General features: G+C 32.6%; 1 protein-coding gene across 1 annotated transcript in view; it reads left to right on the top strand.

Annotated features, from left to right (window-relative positions):
* The window catches only part of LOC127869669 (speract receptor-like), an 87,938-nt gene that overhangs the window by 48,984 nt on the left and 11,190 nt on the right, over positions 1-27,764 (top strand). The window contains exons 3-11 of the mRNA XM_052412326.1: positions 4,846-5,028; positions 8,144-8,264; positions 10,393-10,539; positions 19,217-19,401; positions 20,530-20,665; positions 21,327-21,508; positions 22,660-22,765; positions 23,904-23,982; positions 24,475-24,592. Coding sequence (XP_052268286.1) covers positions 4,846-5,028; positions 8,144-8,264; positions 10,393-10,539; positions 19,217-19,401; positions 20,530-20,665; positions 21,327-21,508; positions 22,660-22,765; positions 23,904-23,982; positions 24,475-24,592 — 1,257 coding nt within the window. The remainder of the gene's footprint in view (positions 1-4,845; positions 5,029-8,143; positions 8,265-10,392; positions 10,540-19,216; positions 19,402-20,529; positions 20,666-21,326; positions 21,509-22,659; positions 22,766-23,903; positions 23,983-24,474; positions 24,593-27,764) is intronic.

Consider the following 27,764-nt stretch of genomic DNA (forward strand, 5'->3'; position numbering starts at 1 on the left):
AAGAAGTCATAGAATATTTGGTCTGTGTACAAAATATGCCGTCCATATTCGGCGAAACTGCTGCAAAAATTTAATTCAGTCTCTGCATTCAAAAGATTAATTCGAACACATCTACAGAGAAATGCGAATGTTTCTTTCCAAATATGAATGAACATTGAGCAGGCTCACATATGTATTTTAAATATTTTGAATATGTATTGTATCCATGAATCTTTATTGCCTAATATAGTGTACGATCTCGTTGGTCGAAGTTGATTGAAAGTGTACGTGTGTTGTTATTAGATCGGCTTTTACCGGTTGTTTAAGAGTTTAATGTCCGCATAGCCAATTCAAAGTCCATCCAATGGCATCATTAATTGTTGTTCCATTCGTTTAATTCCCTCTTGTTAATGCATTCCATTTCTAATGATATTGAGGCAAACGCCAGCAACCATAAAAAAATTGTTCTATGCGATCAATAATATGCACGTCTGACGTTAATTTGAAATATATGTAATGTTTTTTGGACAATCGTTTTGTATTATATCGAGACTGTGTTTGTAAAATACAGCTTTTAATATATACGTTTGATAATTTGTTATTAACATAATAGATACTTATAAAGTATTAAGAATATGGCATGTGAGCATTTAAAGAGGCCTTTTCACCAATTTTTGGCATGTATTTAAGTTTGTCATTAAATGCTTTATATAGATTAGTGTAACCATTTGACCTACAAAGCTACATTTACAACACAAGAATACAATTTAACAAAGAAAAAAACCCACCTCAACTGGGCTCGAACCACTGACCCCTGGAGTCGTGGAGTAAAAGTCTACCGCTTAGAAAACTTGGCCATCCGTGCTCATACAATGACGGGTGTATTTTATACTTTATATAAGCAATCCTCGTAGTATCACAAAATATAACGACAACAACAAACCTCTCCATATTATCCAATCGTTTTGCGTTGCAACGATTTATAATTTTCAGGTTTTTAAATGGTCAACAGATGCATATAACGGATAATTGAGAGCATGGTAAATGTTCAGTATTACTGTTTCCTCACACATTTCATAACTTAAACGAAAATTTGCCAATCTTTTCACTTTTTTAGTGTTTGTTTTTCTTTTTGTCAATTAACCAAAACGTGAAAATGCCTTTTTAAACACTTGCATGAAATTACCGCGATGACATGACAGTTTAAAGCAAAAGTATAAGTTCCTTGTAATCATATTTATAGGCCGACGTGCATGCAGTTCCGGCTGGTTTTATTATAAGGAACATGCCGTTCATCGTTATTTCCTATAGTCGATGGCAATAGGCAAATGTCATTCTTGAATAAAAGTCACCAGAATTTATGATTTATAAGTCTTGCCATTTCAAACTAGAAAACAAAAATCGTGCACATGTCATTTCGATGTACTTCAATAAGAAATTAAACGTCATTTTTAAGAAATGAAGAACCATTCAATACATTGTTTTATTTTGCAAATCGCCGCTCATTTTTCGGAATTTCTAGAAAAAGGCAAACTATATTTTCTGTATAACAATTCTAAGATTTCAAATTCCTTTATAATTTTTTTAGTTCTGGCGATTACAGTTTGAAATGATCAGTAAATTAGTAACAAAGAAATAAATGCTTCTGTATAGCAGTATCGAAGATATAGACATGCCAATTGTGTACAATCCTAACACAGGCAACCGTTTACTTTACACATTTTGAGATATAATGTAACTTGTAATTGCTAATGATAAATGGAATGGATAAATAGAGTGTGTGTTTGTGTGTGTTCAAATACGCGAAACGCATGGTGCTTATTCAAAACATGCTAAATTCCCTATCCTTCAAAGAGCTACAAATGAATAAAAAACGTATGTTTTATGGGTGGAATACACGATAAACCAATTTATTTTTATGTGTAAACAATAGCTATTACACAACTGCAACAAGAGTTATACATTGAAACCGTTGTTTAAACTTTTTTAAACGAAATGTTTGTATTATTATGAACGTGCTTGTTCAGAAATGGGGTCATCTTTAATTTTGACAATATATAGTATTTCGGTTAATATAAAAATGTATGGTAAACAACTACTGCATCGTTTTATATGAATGGGGAAATAAGGGACATCGTTTCTTAAATAAGAATAAATGCGGTTCATTCATTACTTTTTACGTTCGTATATTCGTACCACCAGCATGCACTAACGTTCACGTTCTTATGTTATTAAAGGATGAAATGGAAACCAAAGTATCGTCTTGTTGTTTCCACCCTTCGAAGCGCGTTGGCTGGTGAGGTCATACCTTTTTGCTAAATATGATACCGCTGATAAACTAATAAGACATGTTATACTATTATTAACCAGAACGACTACATACTGTTTGATTATAATCTGGCTTGTGTTGCGTTTAGTTATGTGAAAATATTATACAGAGGATATTATTTGCTGTAACCGTTGTATTTGCTGAACATTACTGTTTTATATATTTGTATACAAGTATTGCATGCCTCATTATTAATATGTTTTGTTCAATAGAAATCAATCACATCCACATGTTTAACCAATATAACTTTTGTAATAACGTTTTGAAGGGTTTGCTTGAACACAATCAATATGCGTATACATTTGACCTATATATAATATTTTATATATACGTTTGCAATTATTTCCGGTATCAATGATATCGGAACGTAATTGTTTGTAGCGTTTGTATATCAGGAACAATTGAATTACGTGACTGAGATCATTGATTCAACGCATACACATTTATTGCTTTATGCACAATTAAGCTAAACTTGTGATATATTTTTCAAAAACATATCTATTAAAAGAGTGTTAGCTTCAAGTTGCCGAAGTAAACACAATATTGGATACATGAACATGAAAGCTAAAATGATGAGCAAAATCAAACAAACAACATCAACAAAAAATTATAGAAAAAATGTGTTAATTAAAACTATATAATATACGTTTGTAATTAGTTCGGTAACGGCATTTTGATTGCTTGTAGCGTTTGTATCAGGAACAATTGAATCACGTGACTGAGATCATTGATTCAACGTATATTAATGTATGGCTTTATGCACAATTAAACTAAACTTGTGATAGTATTCAAAAACATAAATAGTAAAGGAATGTTAACTTCAAGTGGCCGAAGTAAACACCATATTGGAAACATGAACATGAAAGCTAACATGATGAGCAAAATCAAACAAACAACATCAACAAAAAATTATAGAAAATAATTGTTAATTAAATTATCGAATGTGGTCTTCATGAACATGGCACATTTACATGTGTGTTCATTATTCAAAACATGTGTTTATTATAGATTGCATTACCAATACCTTTAAAAAATATTTTAAGACAACTATATTTCAATCCAGTACGAAACGTTATGCACATGCGACAACATATTAACAAATTGAACAACACACATGATAATTATGTTATGTACACAGCATTTTTTTTTCAAAAAACGAATGCTTGAAGGATTGCTCACACAAAATACATAATTATAATTGATATTTTCTCTAATATCAAGCGAATTCAATAATTCTCAACCGTAAGTTATAAACCCTAACACAATCTATGCACATGCATTGAAGTTACTTTCTTATGCATATACATATGTGTTTTCATCTGTTTTTGTTCTCTCCGTATCTGGTCAAGACCACGGTTGAATGTCAGCACTTGCATTTCATGAGACCCTGACGCATCATCGGTAAATTGGCCGATCACTTAGAATTCAGTAGCTGAGATTGGTTAAGAATATGTCTGATTTACACTGGAATTGGTTACATAACGTCTGATTCAGTTGTGTGAAAAGTACATTTTGATGACGCAGAAACCATCTACATATATTCGTAGGTCGTGAAATAAGAAGGAACTTGTTTTACCTCTGTTATTTTTTTTTCAGAAAACCAGCTGTTGTTACATATGGACCTCACCCGAGTTCATGTTGTTATAATTATAACCACGTGTCACCTATAATTAAATACTTTGTAGATTCACACTTCAAACGTTGTCTGTATTGTATAACACAAATTAAAAACGTGGCATGCATCTGTATCTCCTCTGATAATTAATATAACGTGACAATCCATTCAAATAACTTTGTATCAATTTAAAGTATCGATTCTATTTTGTGTTTGAACGAAATTATTAATGGTAAACGAGAAACTAGTGCGTACAAATAAACGTCAAAACAACAACATTTACTAATAATTTATTTCGCTAACCGATTTCATACACAGCTCTTTATAGAGGGTAGTATTCGTTTTCCATTTTTGGTACTCAGTCTGATAGCGTGGTGTTTTTGACGAAGTCGCTCATGCTGAAGATTGCACTCAGTCGACTCGTGTACTCGAATTCGTCTAAAAGGTGCTTTGTGTTGAACACAATACAGAAATGTCAAGCTTTATCCATAGTCGTATCATATTGACCTTAAAGAGGCGACATTGAGGATCCGGAACTGCCTCATGTCTTGTGCTCATTATGTTAATGTCGTATTTCATTAATTTCTTAAATAACAATTAGATATATTGAGAGTACACGGAAATGGAGGCTCGAGCATTGGACTTTCAAATGTTCTTTTTTCCGAAATGACTTAAACATCTAAAATATGAGTATTCTTATAATTAATGAGACATGTGGATATTACAATATTGGTGTAAAGATTTAGGAAAACCTTATTCATTTCGATAACATCGTGTCTTTTATGTTTTGTGATTGTTATTTTAAGAATCCAAACGCAATCGGTCTAAGCAGTCGAAAACATATACAAATGTACATATTAAAAAGACGAACGGATATAACACTAATGTTTTTGTTTTGTTATTACCTGTTATTCAATTGTAGTTCTGCTCTGAAGTGGACGTCAGCAACAGTGATAAGTATCCCACCTTTGCGCGGACAAAACCCACTGACTCACAGATCTCGAGGAGTGTGGTGTCAATATTGAAAAAATTCGACTGGGACAAAATAACATTCGTACACACAGACGAACTGGAACTTGAGCACACAGCAGGGACAATATTTGAGGTAAAGCATTATGCATTAATCAAATGTTACGTTGGTACGTTGGTATATATAACAATATTTGTGGCATGTGGTCATTTTTGTATAAAACGTGTGCGTGAGACTAAAATAACTTCAAAAGAGCATGTCAGTTTTCTTAAAAATTGCGATATGGAATCAAATATTGCTATCGCCCACATAAAATGACGAATGTTGCATTCCAACTTATTTTGGCAGCAGCTAATCTGTTACAAATCACTGAAATTATTCGTAAACAACTGAAAAGCATTACATGCCGGCGTGGTGTCTTCGAAATAAAATTAATTTATGTTTGCAACATTCCGTAGAAATATTATACAAATTAACTTGAAAACAGTGTTTCCATGAAATTACTTTAGCACAATGCATATATCCAAATGTGTCTTTTTCGTTCTCTTTATTGTTATCATTGGTGTAACCTTGGCGCTATCAGTAAATACTGAGGGTTCATGATTTGCTAAGGGTTTGATTTTTATGTTATAATTTTATCTTTAATTATTTACGGAATAAAGCGTATAGTTACATTTTGATTACATATAAACGAGGCTGTCGTACTTCACAGTCGCGAGGGATTTATGTTGTCTAAATTACTTCGCTTATGCTACAATACAATATAGGCATTTTAAGAATGGTGGATTGATTTGACTATTCGATAAAATTTAAAGCAAGTTCAGATATTTTAATTTGTGGTGCAATTGTTGTATTTACAACATAAAAGAACGCTTGAAATCGACAACAGTTTCTTAGAAGTGTTCACAGACTTTTTGTGTCACAGGATGGAGGGGGGAATAATACGGAAATAATATCTTTTTAAATTTACTTTATCTCAATTTTTACCGATTTTTTTTCTACTTACTATAAGTTTTAAATGCGGTCATATTCTGGTTGAATCATATATGTTCTTTCAAACTTGTTTAGCATTTCAAAACTTCGGTTTTGATGAATCCTATGAAAGTCTGTTCAGGATGTGCTGCTCTCAGAAGTCCTTAAAGCAAAAATAATTCCATCACTGCTTATCAAGTGCGTGATTATTAATTGATGTTTTTTTTTGTTTTACAACGGAGTTTAATGTCGATTTATCGTTGCTCACAATGCACGTTTTGTCTATGCATATGTTATGTCGGATAATTGCGTTCATTCATTTTTTTGATTACCCCTTAAAGTCACTTTCGCCATGAGTTAATGCTGTAAGGCAGCAAACGTACTACAAAAACATTTTGACACAGTATTTCCGCGTCCCCGATTACCAAAAGCAAATATTTGTATGTTTTGCCCTTCAACAGTAAACAAGAACATGTTTATTAATTTGTCTGCGACCAAACGACACGCCTGAGCCTCATAGAAGATTAAAATATAAAACAGAATGGGATTTAAATACATCATCCATATACTCTACGAACTGAGTTGATGTAGAAGAAATATCGTGTCTCTATGTGCGTCGTGTTTCTTTCCTTTATTAGTAGGTATATATGTGCATATTCTCTATAAAAATGTGGTCCAGTATTGCTCACTTTTTATACAAGAAATCGAATTAACAAAAACACAATCGACCAAAAACGAAATAAGCATCTAATCAAATTTTGCAAACATAATACACGCTATTATGAGCATGCAGCAAATATTTTATATTTAAACGATGGAATTTAATAGACGTTAACATTATCAAATAATAGTATGTTGTATGAATTACAACACAGAGACATAAAGCATTTTACGCAGCTTAAGTGTTGAAATACACAAGGCGAATTCCATTTTCAAAAAGGTATATCGGGTATTGAAAATTGAATTACTTTATATCGTAAGCATGACTGTGGACAATCTTTTATTTAATGTTTGATTAGCTCAGTTCTTTGTATCATCATACATGTCCTTCAATATGTTTCGTAAAAACATTATTCCAATTCAGGGCACGGCTAAACGGTTCGTCATTGGTTTTTTGTTTGACGTATAAATGCTGTACTAGGAAAGCGATTATCATAGAGGTCAATTTGCTCATATTGAAATGTCATTGTAATGGCTTGTCGTCATCAACGTATCTTATGCCACGTTGTGTCTGTCTGATCCTTCACCTTCTTTGAAACTCGTGCAAATTACAGCATTCTATCTGAAGCAAGTGCTCTTGCTGAACGAAGCAAAACTCATGCGTCAAAGAATGTAAATGATAATAATAATAATACAAACAACATGATTTAATAGACAGTTTTGTTTATACGTGACGGCCTTTTTATGTATATTCTAATTGGACTTTTATATTTATTCAAACATTATATCCATGACATAAATGTCAACATAATTGATCATATCGAGGTATACGCATTCAGAAAAGTGTAAACAATACAACTAGTTATTCATGTCGTTTATGCAGATTAGCATCATCTTATTACAAAATAAAGTAATGCATTATGAAACATACAAATAACCGCAATTATCAGGGTATAAATTATACATGAACTTAGTTATAATAATTGTTAAATCATATCGAATGATCAATCGATTTACTAGGCAGCCATACATTAAATTGCTTAGCATATCTTAAAAACGCATCGACTGATAAATATATTTAATTTCGAAATAAGCTTGAACACAACAGAACAACAGACGAAGCATTGCGTATTGTTAACGAATATACTTATTTGACTGAACGGTCAAATACAATTGTAGATCTAATTAAGCACTTCATGTGTTAAAGAAGCCACAATATCTTGTGTTATTGTCTAAATCTTTGAACAGTATAATTATATCCAAAGTTTTACAGATACCAACACGATCCATTAGTTTTTTTATTTGTTACATAAAACTAAAAATAAAATAAATACATCCTGTTAATAACAATAAATACGATTAACTTTGTAAAGTAAATTAATTTTTAAAGATAAATTTATATAATGTATTTAGGTAAGTTGTCCAATATATGTATTGTTTATTTTTTTGTTAGATCTATTTCATTAAATATGTTTCAAATTGTATTGATAAAAATGCAAATTATATAATAAATTAACATAGGGCCAAAAATTCAACAGCTCAAAAATATTCGCCGTAGATCTGAGTATTTGTATTTTGTGAACCCGTGTATATTTAAAGTTTATTGATTGTATTTCAGCTGTTGCAGAATAATGGGATTGAAGTGACATTTAGGAAGACGTACAAAGGACCATACTTTCACGAACATACGGTGAACCCTTTTATTCGGATCGTACAAGAGACTTACGTGGATACAAGAAGTGAGTAACGGGTCAATTCAAAATATAAGCTAATACGCTATCCAAATATAATAAAACGTTAATAGTAATTTACCGATTGGTATTAAAATACGTGAAGGCATCCTTGAAATGTATAGCTAAAGAAGTGAATTGAACAAGAAAATAAATCGTGAAATAATTGTTGCCAACAAAGATAAGATACTCGTCAAGTGGTTTCTCACTCTTAACATTTTAAAAGAAAATCTGCTTTAGATTATGCGCCCATTTGTAATCTGTGTGTAAAGAACGATGTATTCTATAGCAGGTTCACTCAAATTCATCATGGATATTCCCTGTGAAAACTCTGTTACCGACAAAGTTGGTGTTTCAAATTTTCCAAATTTGTATTTTGTATTTTGCACGTCAAAATATAAGAGATATGAACATTGTGTAAATGCGATTGATTTACCTTGACTTATATATATTTGACCAGTGAAACAATATCAGTCGATATCATTCAGTCAGGCTAATCTTTTATCAAAAGCAAGTTACCAAATCGTTGGCCTGTACAATACAGGACGATATATAAACCACCAAAGAACATAACTATGCAAGCTGAGGTTATCGCCTAGGAACGGTCGATACAAAGCATTGCGGTTTAAAGTTGGTGGAATGACGATGTAGAGCCTGTGTCGCTTCCGTTTATTACGTCACAATGAATTTTCCATTTAATGCGATATGTTGAGATGTCATTTTGATAGAAAACACAAATTTGCCCCAGAGCATATTACGTTCTCTCTGGGGGATTATTCTTAAGACCTCGTGATGATGTTCAGATGCAAGGACTTTATTGAAGGAAAAGACATTCTAGATGACAGGCTCTTATCTGAAATTGTTCATTCAATTTAAGTTTTTACAGAACATGAAGCACACAATAATGATGTTGTTGGAATTTAAATATGATATTACATTTAAGATGTAAATGAATGATATTTTGATACAATTAAAACATTAAATTTATTAATTTTAAATACGTACATTGTTCAGAAAAGTAACGGATCAAAATTGTGCGATAAATAAAAGATTTACTCAAATATAAGTGTTATTGGACCAAACAATTTTCAGTGCTTTACATATGGGCCTTACATTACTTTTCTTCAGTTTGTGATTGCTAAATTCACACAAACCCCAAACTGCATCACATTCAAACAACACATATATATTAATAATTATATACGATGATGCCCAGCTTAACATAGTGTTTAATAACAACCGTTTAAATTGTAATAGTAACGTATACAAATTGTTGCATCAACATATTCGGCTTTATAAAACGTTGCGCAATGTAGAAATGAAGTCCTAATCTTTTTTTATGTAAACACATATTTTTACAGGTAATATCCTTATGACAGACATTTATTCCCATGCACATGCATCTATTGAAATGACATGACCATTATAAAAATATATTTATATCGGCATTCTAAGTTCATTTTGGAACACATATTCACAGGTAAAACTATATTTATACTATACAAAACTATTTCATTAAATTTAATAGAAAGCACATATTTTGAGTTCTATTAATTTAGTCTGTGCAATTGTTGTAGAAGCTTATGTAACACATAGGAAATGGGCAGCATGTACAGTATGTTAGTTACCCAGAGGTATAAATGTCATTTTACTAAAGCACTGGTCTGGAATCAGAATATTTATAAAACTGCATATTCTGCTGAGAGGAAAACGTTATTCATGTGTAAACTTAATTTTTTTGCTTGGATCGTCAGGTTCTGATGCAAACGCTTTTTTTTGTGATGCATGCCATCGTTATCTCGGTTGAGCTTTAAATAGTTGATGCTTTATGTAAATGCTTACTCTTTTGTTAAACATCGACTGTGCTTAACCCATTTATGCATAGCGTCTAGAAAAAAAGGCATTTGCAAATAGCGTAGACCCAGATAAGACGCCGCATGATGCGGCGTCTCATCAGGGTCTGCGCTGTTTGCTTACATGAATTTTTGTAAGTAATATTCTAAATATAGAAATAAATATACTAGACATCCCTAATTTTGGAAATAAATTGATCCAATTTAGACGGACGGGAGAGTCCACTAGGCATAAATGGGTTAATATGTGCATACGAGTGCACGAGTTTTACGTTTGGTTTCAGTATACGTTATGCTGGGTCAGTCGTACGAGTTTGTCGGCCTGATGGATCATATGTACGACAGAGGACTGCTGGAGACTGGCGAGTACTTTGTTGTCGGCGTTCACATAGGCCAGTATGACCCACATGACGCTCAGCTTTACTTCAGAGGTGAGACACCTGCATTTTGCTTGGTTGAACAGACATTGTTGTTTTAAACTTGACATTACAAGAGACAATAAACGAGATTTTATAATGTGTTTGTTACGAAGTGTTGCTTTTTAAACGGTGAATTTTAAACTTTCGCTATCAAATGACATTATTTATGTTTTGCACGGAGTTACTTTATTGGTGTGTTAAAAATAATTGATTACATATTTATTACATATTTAATTATCCCACGCATATATTATTATTTATGTTAGGAATAACATAAAATATTGACTGTTTCCATTAACCGAACGGACCCTAATTGTTATAGCCGATCCTTAGCACTATTTGGTATTCCAGTTTGATCATGCTCCCTACATTCGGTCATTTTTCGCTACAGATGATATATGTAGCACTGTCATTGAACATCATTATTTAAGTCACAGTAACAAAAATAACGATAGGTCCTGTTGTTTTGGAGATGTTTGTGGACACCAACAAGTGTTGCGACATTAGTTTAACTTTGCTGCTATTGAACGTTTTGACATAAGGTAACGGTAAGAAGCATATTGACGACCGCTGAACGAACATTTAATAAATAACACTTATGCGCAAAACACAATTTTCTAAAGATGTATGTGACGCATATCCATAGTATGAGTATTTTAAATCCAGAAAACAATACCTGATACATGAAGCCGAAGAGTAATACGTGTTTAAAGAAATAAATATATATGACAATATTTGTTAACGAGCTCGTCTGCCTTCATGTTATACATTCCGCTGAAATGTATGATTTGGAAATACGCTACGTTTTTTCGGTGCAGCTTTCCATTCCTTTTTAAGTGCTTGTGTAATATTAAGCATTTCTGAAAACTTCCATCATTGGCATGATTGTTCTTTGCACTAAAACATTTCTCAACAGACCTCTTTACGAGCACTCCGCTTCCGTGTAGGAGTACTAAAATCAATTTTATTATTTTATGATAGACGTTGTTAAACGCTCTAATGCATCTATCTATTAATAATCAAGTACTTAATCGTTTGATTTTCAACGCATACGTGTAGTTTTTCCGTTTCATCTTTACGGTCGTTTGACGCTCGATTCAACTTGTCTGAATAGGCATTCCATCCTGGCGTTACGCTTAACCATCTCCACAAGTTTAAATTTGTTGCAATATACAGTGTTTTAATACCCCTTCCTCCGTTGCATTCAGATGTACGAGACGTAACGTTGCAATCAACATATAGCTGAGTGAATGTTTCCTTAAACATGCATTTTAGGTAACACGTCGTCACCAAATACTCTCAGTTATAACCTTTCAAATGTCATCGTTTGAAGTAATAACAATATGATAACAGTTCATGGTTTGTTCTGAAACCAACTAACAAACATTTGTATCGAAATCATTACGTCCTTAATATAGGAACTGTTTGGAAAAATGTGTATATACATTTAAATTAGTGTATACATATTCATTTCAAACAATAACACATATTGAAGAGACATGAACGTAATAACATTGTATGACAATAATATATTTGAACGTGATGAGAACTAGAGAATCTTATATAAATCTGCTACTGAACGGTTAAATGATGATTCATGATGTAAAACGAACATATTGGTTTCCAGAAATTCATTTGATGCAGTATATGCTGTTTAAACAGCCATTATTATTTGCGATATTATTCAAACTATTTAAAACATTTTTTTTTATTTAGATTATAAAATCGTTATTTTTTTACCGATGAATATACAGTATGTTATTATTAAGACGCTTTGATGTTTTTCTTATATAGAATTTTTGCAACGTTTATTATTGCATGAAGGCATTTTTCAGTGGATGATTTTATAACCTACTTGATTGACAACTCATTCTGTTCTCATGCCGTTGCGTTGCGTTGATTTAATCAACATCACTTCCTCGAATTCTTATGCGCATGTCCAACCTGCTCAATTTGTATAAGCATTAAAAAGGGGTTTAGTGAATATTTAGGATGACACAAACACATTCACAGGACGGTTAGCCGTTTATCATAAAATATACTTGATAAAAAACGGCCTATTGTTTTCAGCTGTGTTTACGATTGATCCTATTGCATATTAAGCAAAGCTATGAATACAACTGTAATAACGTTTGTGAATTAACATTTATATAAAAATTGATTCAATAATATGTGTTTTTCTTGTCATACTGTCCAATAATTCACTTGGAAAAAAATTGCTCTCTTGAGATTTTCCCAACAAAACATGAATTGTCTTATTACTGAAAACATTATCCGGTTGCATGTTTGGTTTATAAATTCTAAATTGTAATCAAAATAGTATTACTCCAAAAAGATAATCAGAAAATACATTGTTTTTGTTAAAACAGCCTGCCGTTCACTTAAATACCAATATAGTGAGATTTCTATAACAAAAGATTTAACATGACAATTTTTAAATCTGGTGTCATCGCCTTAGAAATGTAAATTTCAAGAAACAAATCGTGTAAATAAACATTAAAGTCTCCACAATATATTTTGGAAAGATGCTTATCAATTGTCAAATGATAAATTCTGTTTTGTATTACCAAGGTATCTTTGAAGACGTGTGTAGCCTGTAGGATATACGTAACATGTAATTACGATTGTATATTCTGAATTAATAAATAAGTGTAAGAAGCAGATTATCACATCATAAACACTGACTAAAATAAAGATCAATTCGCTTATAGCGATTCATTAAGAATCAATTAGCTGCCCTATTTTAGTTCTTGACCTGACAAACAAGCTCATTTGGTAAAGCGATGAACTTCGAATTCACATTATTTATTTGGGAATATGTGTCATCAACGGCTATTCCCTTAACTCCACACACCGCTGATTCAAGTTGTCAGTAACTTGCACCTGGTAGTAGACTTCGTAATCGAGCAGCTAACCTATGAAAAGTAAAATTATATAATCATTTAACTTATATGAATGAAATAAAGCTAAAGCGAAACAATGCAACTCAACAAAAAAAAATATGTATGTAATTTTATTAAATTTATCATATTATAATTATATATACAATTACAATAAGTACATTTGATCAAATATAAAATATCCACGTCTGAGAAAGAGTATTGTGGTACTGTTATTACGATGAATTGTTGTAAAATGACATATCTACATGTCATAGATTTTAAAGAGATGTCATATTTTGCATTGTATTTATATATGGCAACACATTGCATTATTATATTTGTGGAGATTTTCAATCAAAATTCAGAAAAGTATTTAAATGTTAAAAAGCTCCCGAATTCTAACGTTTTGAAATACATACATTTGTTCAAATTGTTATATACTTGAAGTTCATCTCCTTTCGTAATTTCGAAGCAATTTACCATATTAAACTTGATTAAACTGCGTGTGAACATGGCTTTCACGCCATTTCAGTGTATGTGATAACATGGATGTATAAGAATCGTTACATGTTTACAATGGGACTTCGCATAAACACGAGTTGAATAGGCATAGAAACATCGTTTGTGAATTTATTTGACATAAACATGGAATGTTTAATATGGATTTTTTTATGTTTAATTTATGTTGAAAATGTGTGAGACATGCGTTCGAGTTGGTCTTACGTCCATGCTCCTAGCTTTCATATCCAGACACATGCACATGGAGTGTCAATAAAATTGTCAACAGTTATCAAATCACCCATATGCGACAGATGAGATTTAACATATTTTAATCTTTTAATTCTTTGTTAATCCGATTCTTCATTCGCAATTATAATATATTAATTCAGTATTTGTAAATCCCTCCCCTGAGAATGTGTACGACTTTAAGCAAAGTCTTTGAATTGAACGAAATGTTTACATACGCAGCTTCATTCTGCATATGTCAGATTGTATGAATTGATCATACATAGCTGATTGGCAATCTATTTCAGTTTCGTTGGGTAGATCATTAAAACTTCTTCGAATTATAATGATGATGTTAACCGTACTACATTCGTGATTTTGTCATCGTAAACGTGCAGTCTTTTTAACTAATAACATACATCAATTACAAACTGATGATTCGCCGATCAGTATGTACTTATGCGGATATACAATTAAAATGAGTTACCATATAATTTTTTTAGGACGAATCTTTAAGTAAATCTTCAGCATTCATCGTATCAGTGGTCGTTTTGTTGCGTTTAGTAAATACGATTACCCAAAATGTTCATTCGTCTTTATAAAACGCCTTTGCTTGTTGCAGACTGTGTTATAACATACAAGTTCGTTCAAAGTATAATTATAGCAGCAACCTGCTCTTAATTACTACAGTAATTGAAAAAAAATATTTACAATGTTTTAATCGTATCGTTAAAAAAATGGTAACAAACTCACGGCTTTTATTTAGTATGGTATTTAAAATCGACACGCATTAGTTCGGAAAAAGACATATAGAGAAGAAACAGTGACATACGTCGGCGTTCCAGTCTATGAATCTTTTTTTCACAAGAGAAATTAAACAAACTTATTCAGTTCAATTATGTTAAAAATCGAGTAAACTATTTACTTTAATAAAACTGTTCATTATAAAACTCACAAAATGCATCATGATACCTTTTATAAAACAATAGTTTTATTTAGGTATTTTGTCAGTAGGATTGCTTTTATAAGCGTTTTCTTTTATAATTTTTTCTATCATAGCCACGGTACTTTGTGTCGATTTATATGATAATTAAGCATTTATGATTTGCGTAAAATGGCTATTTTTGCAAACACAAGTCATTAGAATGATGAAAAATGTAATTATTGGCATAAAAAGATATACTATGTATGCTTTATATGTAGTATATATCATATATTATGACGGTTGTTTATTCTTAATGAATGCCAGACGAATTTAATCACGTCGTTAACACTAACATTTAATGGACCATTCCATGTACGTTACTATTTCCTTAATTATAAATAAATAGGTGGAAGACTTGCGATCTTGTCTAGTGGTAAAAATTGCGACAATCGAAGTAAATATGATTAATACAAATTGGTTTATGCAAAAACATGTTTTGTATGATTTTTAAACGTGTTTTAATCATTAATTGTAAATCGAATAGTGCTTCATCATTTATGCACATCAAATTGTCCCAGTGAAATTTAACTTGAATTGATAAAAAAGCACACATGTTTGACTACCTTCAAATTGTTTACTGTTTACATTTATTTAGTTGGACTAAAATTAGTTTAATGTGACTTATTTTGCGATAACGTTATCTTAAACTCAACTAAAGCGAAGAATTAAATGCCGGATATTTGCATTATATTTTTTATCATTTAATGCTTGTTAATAATACTGAACCTCTTTAATTGATACAGTTTTCTTTGTTATATATTTTTCAGCGTTAGCAAATAAACGACAGATCAAACACATTTTAGCGGTAGGAAACGTCGCAAATATTGCAGAAAATGTTGCCAAAGACGTTTACAGACAAAAACAGTAGACAACCGTTCGAAACTAAACAACAAAGTTATCACCCATTTTACTTTTCTAGATCTTGTATACCGTAGTTATTTTGAAAGCTTATAAAAAACCTACTATCATTTTTTCTAATCGACGACTAAGAATTCTCTTAATTCACTGATTCACTACATGAGTTAATAAACTGCATTTTAAATGATGTGTATAATCCGAAAAAAATTCTTGAAGCGTTTGTGTTAGGGCATCACGAATTATATTTATTTTGCTTACCATTCGTTAGAAATGTAATGGTGTTTTCATTTTTGAAGACGACTGGACTACGTGATACAGCGTAATGCCTTCTGATGCATTCCAGACACGTGACATAATCTCATTTGGGGTGTACAACACGACACTTTCACTCCAACGGAGCATACTTGAACGTACATTTATGGATTATAAGAACATTACAACTCATGAACATTATCAGGAGATACTTTTTATTCGCGTCTGCTTGTCTTTACAGAAGGTGACCGACAGTCCGTAAACGTTTTTGTTCAAGTGGAGTTTCTTTACGGCTGGAAAACTCTGTTATTTATTTAATGTTTTAAATGTAAACACATAACGCATGACGCTTATATCAAACGTTTATTTGAATTATGTATTTCAGAATGTTTAAACCACTCACTTGATATTCGATATGAAATAAAAGTGTATTTAAACGGACTTAGTTGATTTGGATTTGATCAAACATGAAAAAGACCTGATTGTAAGTCTCACGCTGTTACGTTCCAATGTCACAGCCTGACATTTTACTTACATTTTTGTTCTCATTTATTTATTATACCTATCGATTTTACTCAAACCTAAAATGTATTTGTTATAAGCTGTTCTATGTTATAAACTGAACTTGTAGACGATGATGGCACGTTAGCAGTAGATTAATGTTAGCAAAATAAATGACTTACATGTTTTTATTAGTCGATGTTTGTCAATGCTATTTTAGGCCAATTCAATACAACACTAAACATGTGATCTGACATGCGTATAGACCAGAGCAAACACATAAGAGCGGTATTGAAACGTCCTTAATCTCTTCAGTCTTGGTAATACTCTTGTAAAACCAGTTTCTTTGCATAGCATACTGAAAACCGTAAAACATGAGTAAATGTCATTTAAGCCTGTCTGTACACAGTTTTAAAACTCTCAGGGAATAAACATATCCGTTTTCTTTTTTTATATCGTCGGTACTTTACCCGGTCATTGTATATATATATATATTAAAATAATCCATATTATATACTGATGTTTTGTTTATTTGATTTGTACTTTTGCTTTAATTGTAAAATAAATTACAATGTTTTACCATTGAAATACACGTGTGCTCTTTAAGTGTTTTTTATCGTAAGATTTTATGATTTTCGAATTAAAAATATCAACGCTTAATTGCTAATGTCTTAGTAAAACCGTTCAGCATTTTTATTGCTTCTTCGTGGCAAAACTTTTGTTAATGAACGGACGTATACAGAGGACATTAACATATCAGATGAATCCTAAAAAGATCGGATATTTACTGAGAGTATGCTATTTCTTGACCCAGCTATAACAACTGCATAAACAGTATGCGGTAAAATAAGGCCACTCCAAATAGATTTGTTGGTCTACGAATTTTTTTGAAAAAAAAAGTTGAAGAGGCGAGCGAAAAAAAAAATGTTTTTTTTAAAAAACAAACAGGAAAATTTTCGAGCGAGCGAAGAGCGAAGAATAAAAAAAAAATCACATTTCGATAGAAAAAATATTGCATTAACAAGAGATACAGGTTTAAACAGCGATAGTCTACATTCAAATCAATTCTTATACAAAGAAAAGAATCTTTGTACAAACAAGCAATAATATATTTATGAGTTACATACTTTTCAAATAAAATGCACACAAATTAGATTTCAGCACTTAAACTTCAAAATGTAGAACACAAGTCTAAAGCTAATGTTTTCATATCAGGAATAGCATTACTTGTAAGTTTTAATTATACATATTCTAATGCAATTAGTAAAATAATGTTTATATTTGTATATTGAATAACTCTTTCATGAAGATTTTGCGCTGTTATATGAATTTGCAGCCGTTAAAGCTTCCGATATAATTTCATGTCGGAACGATGATACAGCTACAGCAAATTGACGTTAAACGATATAAGAGAGATGTATATCGACCACATATTTATAGGAGTAAGTTGTAATGACCTTTGGCCACGAAATATAACCATATCATTGAAGTGAGGGACACATGTCTACCTACTGCTGCTTATATTTGTTCGAAGTTTCCAATAGTGAAAGCTGTGAAAAGGTATACCATGTTTCAAGCTGTGAAAAGGTATACAATGTTGCAATAGCACTTGAAGAGGGACAATCATCAAAATGATAATGACAAACAGTCGGACAAAGGCCAGGCATATAATCCATTGTCGATACCTTATTTTAAAAGGGGCATATCGATGTCTAGTACGGTATTGTATTTTTCTGAAATAAATGTATACATTACAAAAAACCTTTTTGATGTTTCTAAAATTCACGGACCTAGCTGTAAAACATGTTCCGTTAACCACGTATTTTAATACTTCTAAAACATTGTCTCTGAGACTCTTTTAGAACCAGCCTTTGATGATTTTATGTTTATTTTTGGTCACTTAAAATTGTGTTATAGGAAAAACTTGGCTACATATAGAGAAATACCGTCCATATGCCCATTTAATGAAGAAAATGCATAAAAAACTTACGTCATGTTTCCCGATGTTGTTAAATTGAACATGCGTCAACGGTATCTGCTGATAGTTGCATGTTCGAATGTGAACAAACACATTCAAATAAGTCACAGAACGAAGCAGAAGTGTTTATATTTATATGGGTTGGCTGCAGCAACTTTTCACCGCAATTTGTTAAAACGGTCACGCAGGAAGCCATTTTCTGGTCGTCTCGATCGAATTTTCGAGCGACTACAGTTATCGAACTGGTATAAAAAGGTAACGAAACACTATATTTGGCATTCATATTCAGCGTCAAAATCGTTTCTGCGAGATTGTTTTTTTTTTCTTTTGTCACAAATAAAAAAAACAACATATGCGCTATGGTTACAGAAGGACACACAAATGAGTGCGAGCGGTAATTTTTTTTTTTTCCATTTTGAAAAAATAGGTGCGGCAAATCCGACGACCAACAAATCAATTTGGAGTGGCCTAATGCAAACCAAATGTATAACTGTCGTCGAATTTCAGGCATATTCGGCGAGAAGGACGTACGGGGTGTAACACAGGAAGCCTTCAAGTATTTCATCGGCGTTGTTCATTCTCCACCCGTATATCCGGAATACGATACATTCAAGAGGGTAGTCAACCGCTACCTAGAGTTGCCGCCTTTCAATTTCACTAATCACTATAGGGATTACGGAGGACTTAAAAAGGTTTACATTTAACAATCACTACACTCCATCAACTTTGTATTATAATTTAAATACAGTTTTAGACTAGACAAGTATTGATTGATGTTGAAACGAAATGTATCCTCAGATTAAATGCATCAATAATTAAATGGTTGTATTTATGCAACCAAATCGTTTTAAAAAGAAAATATTGAACGGTGTTGATAGAATAATAATAACTGATGTCCGAGTCCATGATTGCCCCATGTACTTTGGAGCATGACTTATTTCTTCTTGTTTAAGAACGTTTAACTTATGGCGAACCTTTGTCACGATTCTTTATCATAATATGTAAACATTCTAGCAGGAAATCAGACCAAATACCAATATGACGTGTTCGGCGTAATCTTTGAATCTCCTTAAGGATACATTCATGATGAAATGTATAATAGCTCAGTAATTGAAATGTATTGTTAGGAACAATGCTTAATGATTAATTAGTCACTCTCCGACCATTTACACAGTAAATGCGTGGTAAGCTACCACTGCCATTGCCTATATATAATGCGTCGCGACAGTTATTAAATTTGGAATAAATAATTGGTATGTAAATTAAAAGGGGTCTCTGAGTCAATTGAAAATACAAACGGCGCTTCGTTGTTTAAGTCGGATAACTAGTATTAAAAAGATTCCCTATGAAAATAATTTTCAAAACAAAATATCATGGTTCGGTTGAATGCTTGAAGGATCGTTGTTTATAAATAACAATTATTGAAAATATCAGCACAGACTATGCAGGTAAAATCGTATGCAAACAAGCAGATTGTTAAAGGTATACGACCGCACATATTTCTAAATAGTGTACAAACAAAATTAGTGAATAATCTAAATAATCTCTGAAACATGTGAATGAAACCCGCTCTGGAAAAACGGGGCTCCATAAGTGTGCGGTAAGTGTCATCCCCGACATGTTTGTGCTGTCCGCTGTCTGCTTTTATTTTATCTGTCAAAGGCAGTCTCTTCCTAGCAAAAATCCTGTCAAGGCGAAACGAGTCGTTCATGATAAGCCTTGGCGGACTCCTCATGCTAACCTAAGACGTCACTCTACTTACATGCATTGAGGCCTGTTTTCCAGAGCTAGGCTTATATGCCTTATTATTTTTACAATAGCTAAAGCCGGAGACGGCCTATCTGTACGACGCCGTGTGGTTGTACGCTAAGGCTGTGAACGAGTGCCTAGCCGAGGGTCTGAACTACACCGATGGGCGACTGATCATTAGCAAGATTAAGGGGAAGTCATACAAAAGTAAGACACATAGGGATGTTGAAGTGATATATTATGTGTTGCCGTTGTTTTGTAAGTGATCTAAAGTTTGGGAATTTTCCGATAATTTCCCATCCCCATCACAAATACAATTTTCTTTTCGTAACAGATATTTAACTGCGATAATGAATAATTTAAACAACAACACGTTTTGAAAGCAGAAAAAAGAATCAAAATTGTCATGCATTTAAATGCAATCGATAACCGTATTTTAGAAATTTAAATTGCTGCATTTGTCTTAAATTGCTGGAGTGAAGACCGTTGATTTGTGACAACCCATATTTTTCGTGTTATAATGCGCTTAAGAGGGTGATAATTAGCAATAATAATATCAAGGAGATAGAGACTGAAATTATCTTATTCTCGTATTTGACAGATATTGTTTCCGTTTTAGTAATGTTTTACAGATTAATGTATGTAGAGTATTTGCTGAAAGTAGCTCCAGAAAGTACTTTACATTCATTTCGATAATAAAAAAAACAACCAACAATTATAGATTGATATGGTTCGCAATGGCTTGGTATACTTGATTTGATATGTTTTATGTCTACTGTGAATATATTTTCAATTCTCCACTTGACCCAAATACGCACCAAGGAAAACGTAAACACACTATTTTTTTCACTCCATTTGTTTACTACAGGTGCAATGGGCTACATTTTGCGAATCAACCATCTAGGTGACTCGGAGGGCAACTATTCCTTGGTTGCTAGGGATATTTTGAGAGACGACAGCACGCGCGAAGCATTAGCCCAGAACACAACCCAGTATGGAATCTATCCAGTCGGGGTCTTCAGACTCAACGAAGACGTCTTTGCTCTTCCGGTATCCCTCTTGAATAACATGTGTATTTGTAAACGATTTTGCTTTTTTATTTCCGCTTATGAGATTACAACGCGATGAAAATCTGATTTTTTTAAAGAACTGTTTTTTTGTGTGTAATTTTATATGAGCGTCTGGTTACTTTCCACCACAATAATTTAAGTTTAAGACCTTCTTAAAATAGAATGATTAGGTAGCAGGTGTAGGTAAATTAACACTTGATATGTTTCCGTGGCCATTGTCGTTCACCATGGAGATATTGACATTACTTCGTCCAAGATGTGAATTAAAAATGATTTAGAGCCATCAGGTGAGAGAAGTTTTACTTTAGAGAACACGAGTCGTGTTCATTTGTAATTTATTGATGTATTAAAAGATACATATTACTTGTTACACATGTTTTATATAATCATGTTTATACAGGATTACATATTTAACAAGTTTATATCATCATGAAAGCAACTGCGCAATGCTTAAATAGCATATAAAAAGGACATACCCTTTTACATCAGTTTTTTTCCGCTTGCTTGCGTTATAATTGTACTCAAATAATAAAGCGATATTTTTTTTCATTATATTTTCGCATGATTGTATGTAGTTTATTTTCATGTTTTATGTGGAGTAGTTATTAAATTTTCAGGTTGTAGAGTGTGGATTAGTTAAAATATTACTAGAAATTAAAAAACAACAGTGTAAACTTGTTTGACTATTTATGTACAAAGACACTTCATCTTGCATTTGCTAAAAACACGTCCTTTCAAATACCAATAACAGCATTTGCTAAAAACACGTCCTTTCAAATACCAATAACAGCATTTTTAATGCATTGTTAGGCCTTAAACGTATTCAGAGTTGATAGCAGTTTCTATTTGAACCAATAAATCATACGTCGCTTTCAATACAGTTGCTATTTGAACCATTATATCATACGTCGCTTTCAATACAGATGCATTGTTCTGTCTCGGAAGCTATTTACTTTTCCATTAAACAATACCTTTATATAGCATATTATATAACAAGAACAAAAACGTGAGCATCTTCATTATTTACAATTTTTGTTTGTGCACAAAAACGGGTTTTCAAGATGATAGACTTTCAATGATTAACTGATACCGTTTTAAATAGTTGTATAATTTAAGCTTATATTTATACAGACGTACCATTTCTACGAAGGACGATCAATACAATGGCCAAACGGCAAATCACCAATAGATGAGCCGGAGTGTGGATTCCGAGGGGAAAAATGTATCCCAGAAAAAAGTGAGTCAGACGTCTGAAATATAACCGTAGATTTTTACAGTATACAACACCGCGTATGTCAGGTATATTACAATTATTCTAAATTGTATTCAATACATGTACATTGGTATCACACTTGTATTTCCATTGATTATGCGTTGTTAAGCTTGTAAACTGACTTTGAACATTGTTTAATGAAAATTTTCTCATTAACAAAAGCTTTGCCAAAAGTTGTTAGTTACAATCACGTCAAAAATGGCACATTTTAAAATTCAATATTCGTATCAACAAATCAATTATTTGGTACTCCTCTCCATGAGAACTATCGTTCATGTACTAAAACGAAAGGTACCGTGACAATATATTGTGTTAACGAGACATATATGTAACATTCTTTTGCTCTTGAAGTCGTGTTTATGCCTATATCCTAGCGAATACCATTTTCCTGGTTGTCAGAAAAAAGAAAAAAGAAGCAAAAGTCATTTATGCATCTTACACTTTAAATCACATGATTAACCTTTAAGTTTATATAGAATGCGTTTGTTCTAATTATATCCTGGACTGTTGATATAACATTTGCGTAGTTTCGTGCCATACATACACCATTATTGAACGTTACATTGCTTTGAAATTATTTTAACAGTTTTTATAATATATGTTATATGTATTTGTCTAAGATATAAGACAGAGGAACCAGAAAATTATATAACGATATGTAATCTAAGCCATTTGCAAGTTTTATGTAAAAAATATGTTTTAAATTAAATAAAAAAACGATCACAATCTCATCAAGACATAAGCAATTGTCCGCTTAATGGACTTGAACCAAATAATCTGATAGAAAGTTCTTAATTAAGTGTTTCAGATGTTTATTATCTATTTTTTTCTAAACAAACAAACAAAACAATCAAACAAGAACCTTTCAAGAAATTCTTGCTTTATTTTGTACATACTATTATTAGAAGCAGACATTTACAATAAACTATAGCTTTACTGTATATTTCTATACAGCCATCTATTTAGTGTTATTTGAAAGTATTTTGTTTTACTTTTGACGATTCGTCTACGTTAAATGATACTCATTGGTAGTTTTACCAAATGTAAAACTCGTGATCAAAACAAACTATTTTGATTACTCACTTTTGTTTATCCTCTTCAGCACACACGAGGGAGATTTTGTCTGGAGTGGCTGGCGGTCTCGTTCTTATAGTCTCCATAGTCGGATACCTCGTGTACAGGTAACAAGTAACAAGGTATCATGGAGAAAACCTAAATACCCGTTAACGAAGTTAATTGAATGTTTAATTGATTTAATGATGTAATGCCTATGTAAACCAAACTGTTTCTTGATTTAGGCAATTGCATGTGCGGTAGGTTAAACATTATGTATTACATTCAAGATTGTTTAAACCAATATGATTGTGTACGAAGATTTTAAAACGTGTCATGTACACAACAGAATAATATATGCATTTTCTAATTTTCCGAAATAAATAAAAATGTGCGTTTAGTTTCTCTTATAGCAATATATTTAAATATCTTGTATTAGAAATACACTGAAACAATATCACAGTTAAATCGTAAAGAACTTTGATAAGCAAAGATATCACAGTATTTATATTTGATGAGAATTTTTAATTTTATAAGTAACTGCATTTGCAATGAACACGTGTGGGTGTCACTTAAAGTTTTGTGAATGATAATAAAAGTTATATGACTGGTTATTAAAGAAACTGGAAGTACGAGAACGAGCTAGCAAGTCTTCTCTGGAAACTCGACTACAAGGATATCGATTTCAAAGACCATTTTGCTGGTACTATGAGTTCCAAGTGCGGACCGAAAGGGAGAGTAAGTAATACAATAACCAGATCGACATCGTTAAAAACCAGCAGATACGCTAAAACATCTTGTTAGGTTTATGCAAAAAAACTTGGTGGACACAAAGCATAAACATTCCTAAATGCATTGTAGTATATACGATATTGCAATTTTGAATTGCTGTCTGTATATTTACAAAATCATTACGAGTAAATTACGTCAATTTCAAAACTCTATGTATCCGTATGTTTTTTCTTTGTACTTTTAGGATGCTGTTTCATTGTTGCCATCACATCATTGTAATTATGTATCAGTGTTAAATGTGTTTTATTATAGTATAAGCTATTTCTTTACAATACACTGGACCGGTCTGTTATACATGTCCAGAACAAGATCATGCACGTTGGTGGCTACCAAGTTTGTTAACCGTTTATTCCTCGTGATAATTATAATGTAATTAGATCATATAAATTGGGTCCGAAAATATTTGTCACGTACCTAATTTATTTCCTTGAAGCTGTTTAATTACGTATGTGTAATGCTTTGCCATACATTTTAACTAAATAGTTGCATCAATGGTGACGCTTTAAATGAAGCAATCCAAATGCAAATGACTATTTGCTGACATGTATTTAAATTTGCATTTAAATTATTTTTAAAAACGTGCGACGATTGATGCAATTATTTTTAAATTGGTTTCTATTTATCGATTTCTCTTGACAAGTTGGGTAAGGACTTTCAAAATTATTAGCCGAAAACTTATTTGATTATTATTGCATAAACTCTATCTATATGCCCTCTGGCGGGGTGCAGAAACTTGGCAAAAGGAGGGCTTGAACGGGAGAAATCGTGTATTTACAAGGCGATTCACGTGCTGTTCAAGCCTTGTTATGTGTTTTTCATATCCATAACCTGGTTCATGCGCAGTTACTTCCCTTCTCCAGCCTTCGACGACTTTCCAAGCATAAATGGGGAACTGAATAAGCACCAGTTTCCTCATGCGTGCAGGGATAATGACTATTCCAATCCACTTTTCAAATTATACCATCTGCACTCTCATGACAAGAGCTTTATTTTATTGGCAACGTCAATTAAGTTAAGGTTATTTACTCAACACTTTCAAAAGACTATGCTGTAAATGTAAGTGTTTATGTACATTCAACGTTCCTGCTGTAAATTCCAAAATAATTCCTCATTTCCTACTTTCCGCGGCTGCATTTCAACTTTGCATTAATCCACTGTTTAAACACATTTTAAATCGAAAACTGCCTATCCGAAGGTAAAGCCTCGTCATTTCGGATGATGACCGAGTGAGGCATATGTAAAACACAACATTGAACTGTATTGAAATAATCGAATTATTTTGTCGATGTCGAATAAACAAAACATTTTTTTAAAATGTAATTTTAGTTTATTTTGGTATGTGTGATTTGTTTATGCAATAATATCGAAAAGACACATATTCTCGGACATGATCATCTTCGGGCGCTTTCAAAATCCGTTCCTGTCGAGGAACGAATTTTCTGAGCGCCCGCAGATGGTCATGACCTCGAAAACGTGTATTATCCCTATAATGTTATTGAAAATTTAACATAAATCATTTGTTGGTTCGAGGAATTCACTTGTAATTTAGACATTGGGATATACATGTAGTGTCTTTTTGTCTTAAATTTGACTTGCCTCACAAGTTAGTATTTCTGTTTCCGTTTTTGATCAGTTACTTTGAAAAGGTTGAAAAGGTTGTTCGCCGCATTTATCACTCCAAACACTTGCGTGGTAGTCAAGGTTGTTCGCCGCATTTATCACTCCAAACACTTGCGTGGTAGTCAAGGTTGTTCGCCGCATTTATCACTCCAAACACTTGCGTGGTAGTCAAGGTTGTTCGCCGCATTTATCACTCCAAACACTTGCGTGGTAGTCAAGGTTGTTCGCCGCATTTATCACTCCAAACACGTGCGTGGTAGTCAAGGTTGTTCGCCGCATTTATCACTCCAAACACTTGCGTGGTAGTCAAGGTTGTTCGCCGCATTTATCACTCCAAACACTTGCGTGGTAGTCAAGGTTGTTCGCCGCATTTATCACTCCAAACACTTGCGTGGTAGTCAAGGTTGTTCGCCGCATTTATCACTCCAAACACTTGCGTGGTAGTCAAGGTTGTTCGCCGCATTTATCACTCCAAACACTTGCGTGGTAGTCAAGGTTGTTCGCCGCATTTATCACTCCAAACACTTGCGTGGTAGTCAAGGTTGTTCGCCGCATTTATCACTCCAAACACTTGCGTGGTAGTCAAGGTTGTTCGCCGCATTTATCACTCCAAACACTTGCGTGGTAGTCAAGGTTGTTCGCCGCATTTATCACTCCAAACACTTGCGTGGTAGTCAAGGTTGTTCGCCGCATTTATCACTCCAAACACTTGCGTGGTAGTCGTCTATATGAAGCTGAAGCTGTTTTTAATTGCTATAAAAAATTGACGTTGCAAATATTTTAAGTTCAAAATCACCATTTTCCATGGTGCTGTAAAAACGTATTAAAAATATACACATTTTGATAAACATTTTTTTTTTCGATAAACCACTTTTTCAATATATATTTGTTGTAAACTTAATTAAACGCCCCAATGGAAGGCGGTGCTCCAAAAATTATTTATTACTGACTATTGTTAATACGGTAAACTAACACCAAAATAGAAAATTAGTTCAACCTTAAGTTCTGTTGAAAACATCGTGTAATTTCTGAATGTGAACTTTCTTCGTGCAAAGATAATAACAGGTTGCAGCCCAATCGTTTAAAATAACAGGTGAGGTTTAGTATAACTTTCACTAACAAATATAACTAAGAAAAGTCTAGTTCGAACAGGCAAGTTCATAATAATTACACAAGCGTGTCAAATACACGAAAACAATTAACTCAATGCAACATGTTTTATGGTGTCAAAATGGTCCAAGCCGATGCAGTAATTTTCTGGTCAAACGGTTTTCATTTAACTACTGATTATTCATATTCCCATTAACCAAATGTGTCATGTAGGGCAAATTAAACACATTTCCCGCGTGGTCCTGTTATTTTCGATGCCATGTTAAAAATCAAGACTAATGCGTTATCTTTTGTTTCCTCCGCATACAGTTTGCTTCTTTTTCGTTATGCTAAACCCTTCGGATTTTGTATCACTTCAGATGAGTATTGCCAATTTATGGTGGTTGTG

Source organism: Dreissena polymorpha, chromosome 2 (genome assembly GCF_020536995.1).
Source record: "Dreissena polymorpha isolate Duluth1 chromosome 2, UMN_Dpol_1.0, whole genome shotgun sequence".
NCBI classification, from domain to species: Eukaryota; Metazoa; Mollusca; class Bivalvia; order Myida; family Dreissenidae; genus Dreissena; species Dreissena polymorpha.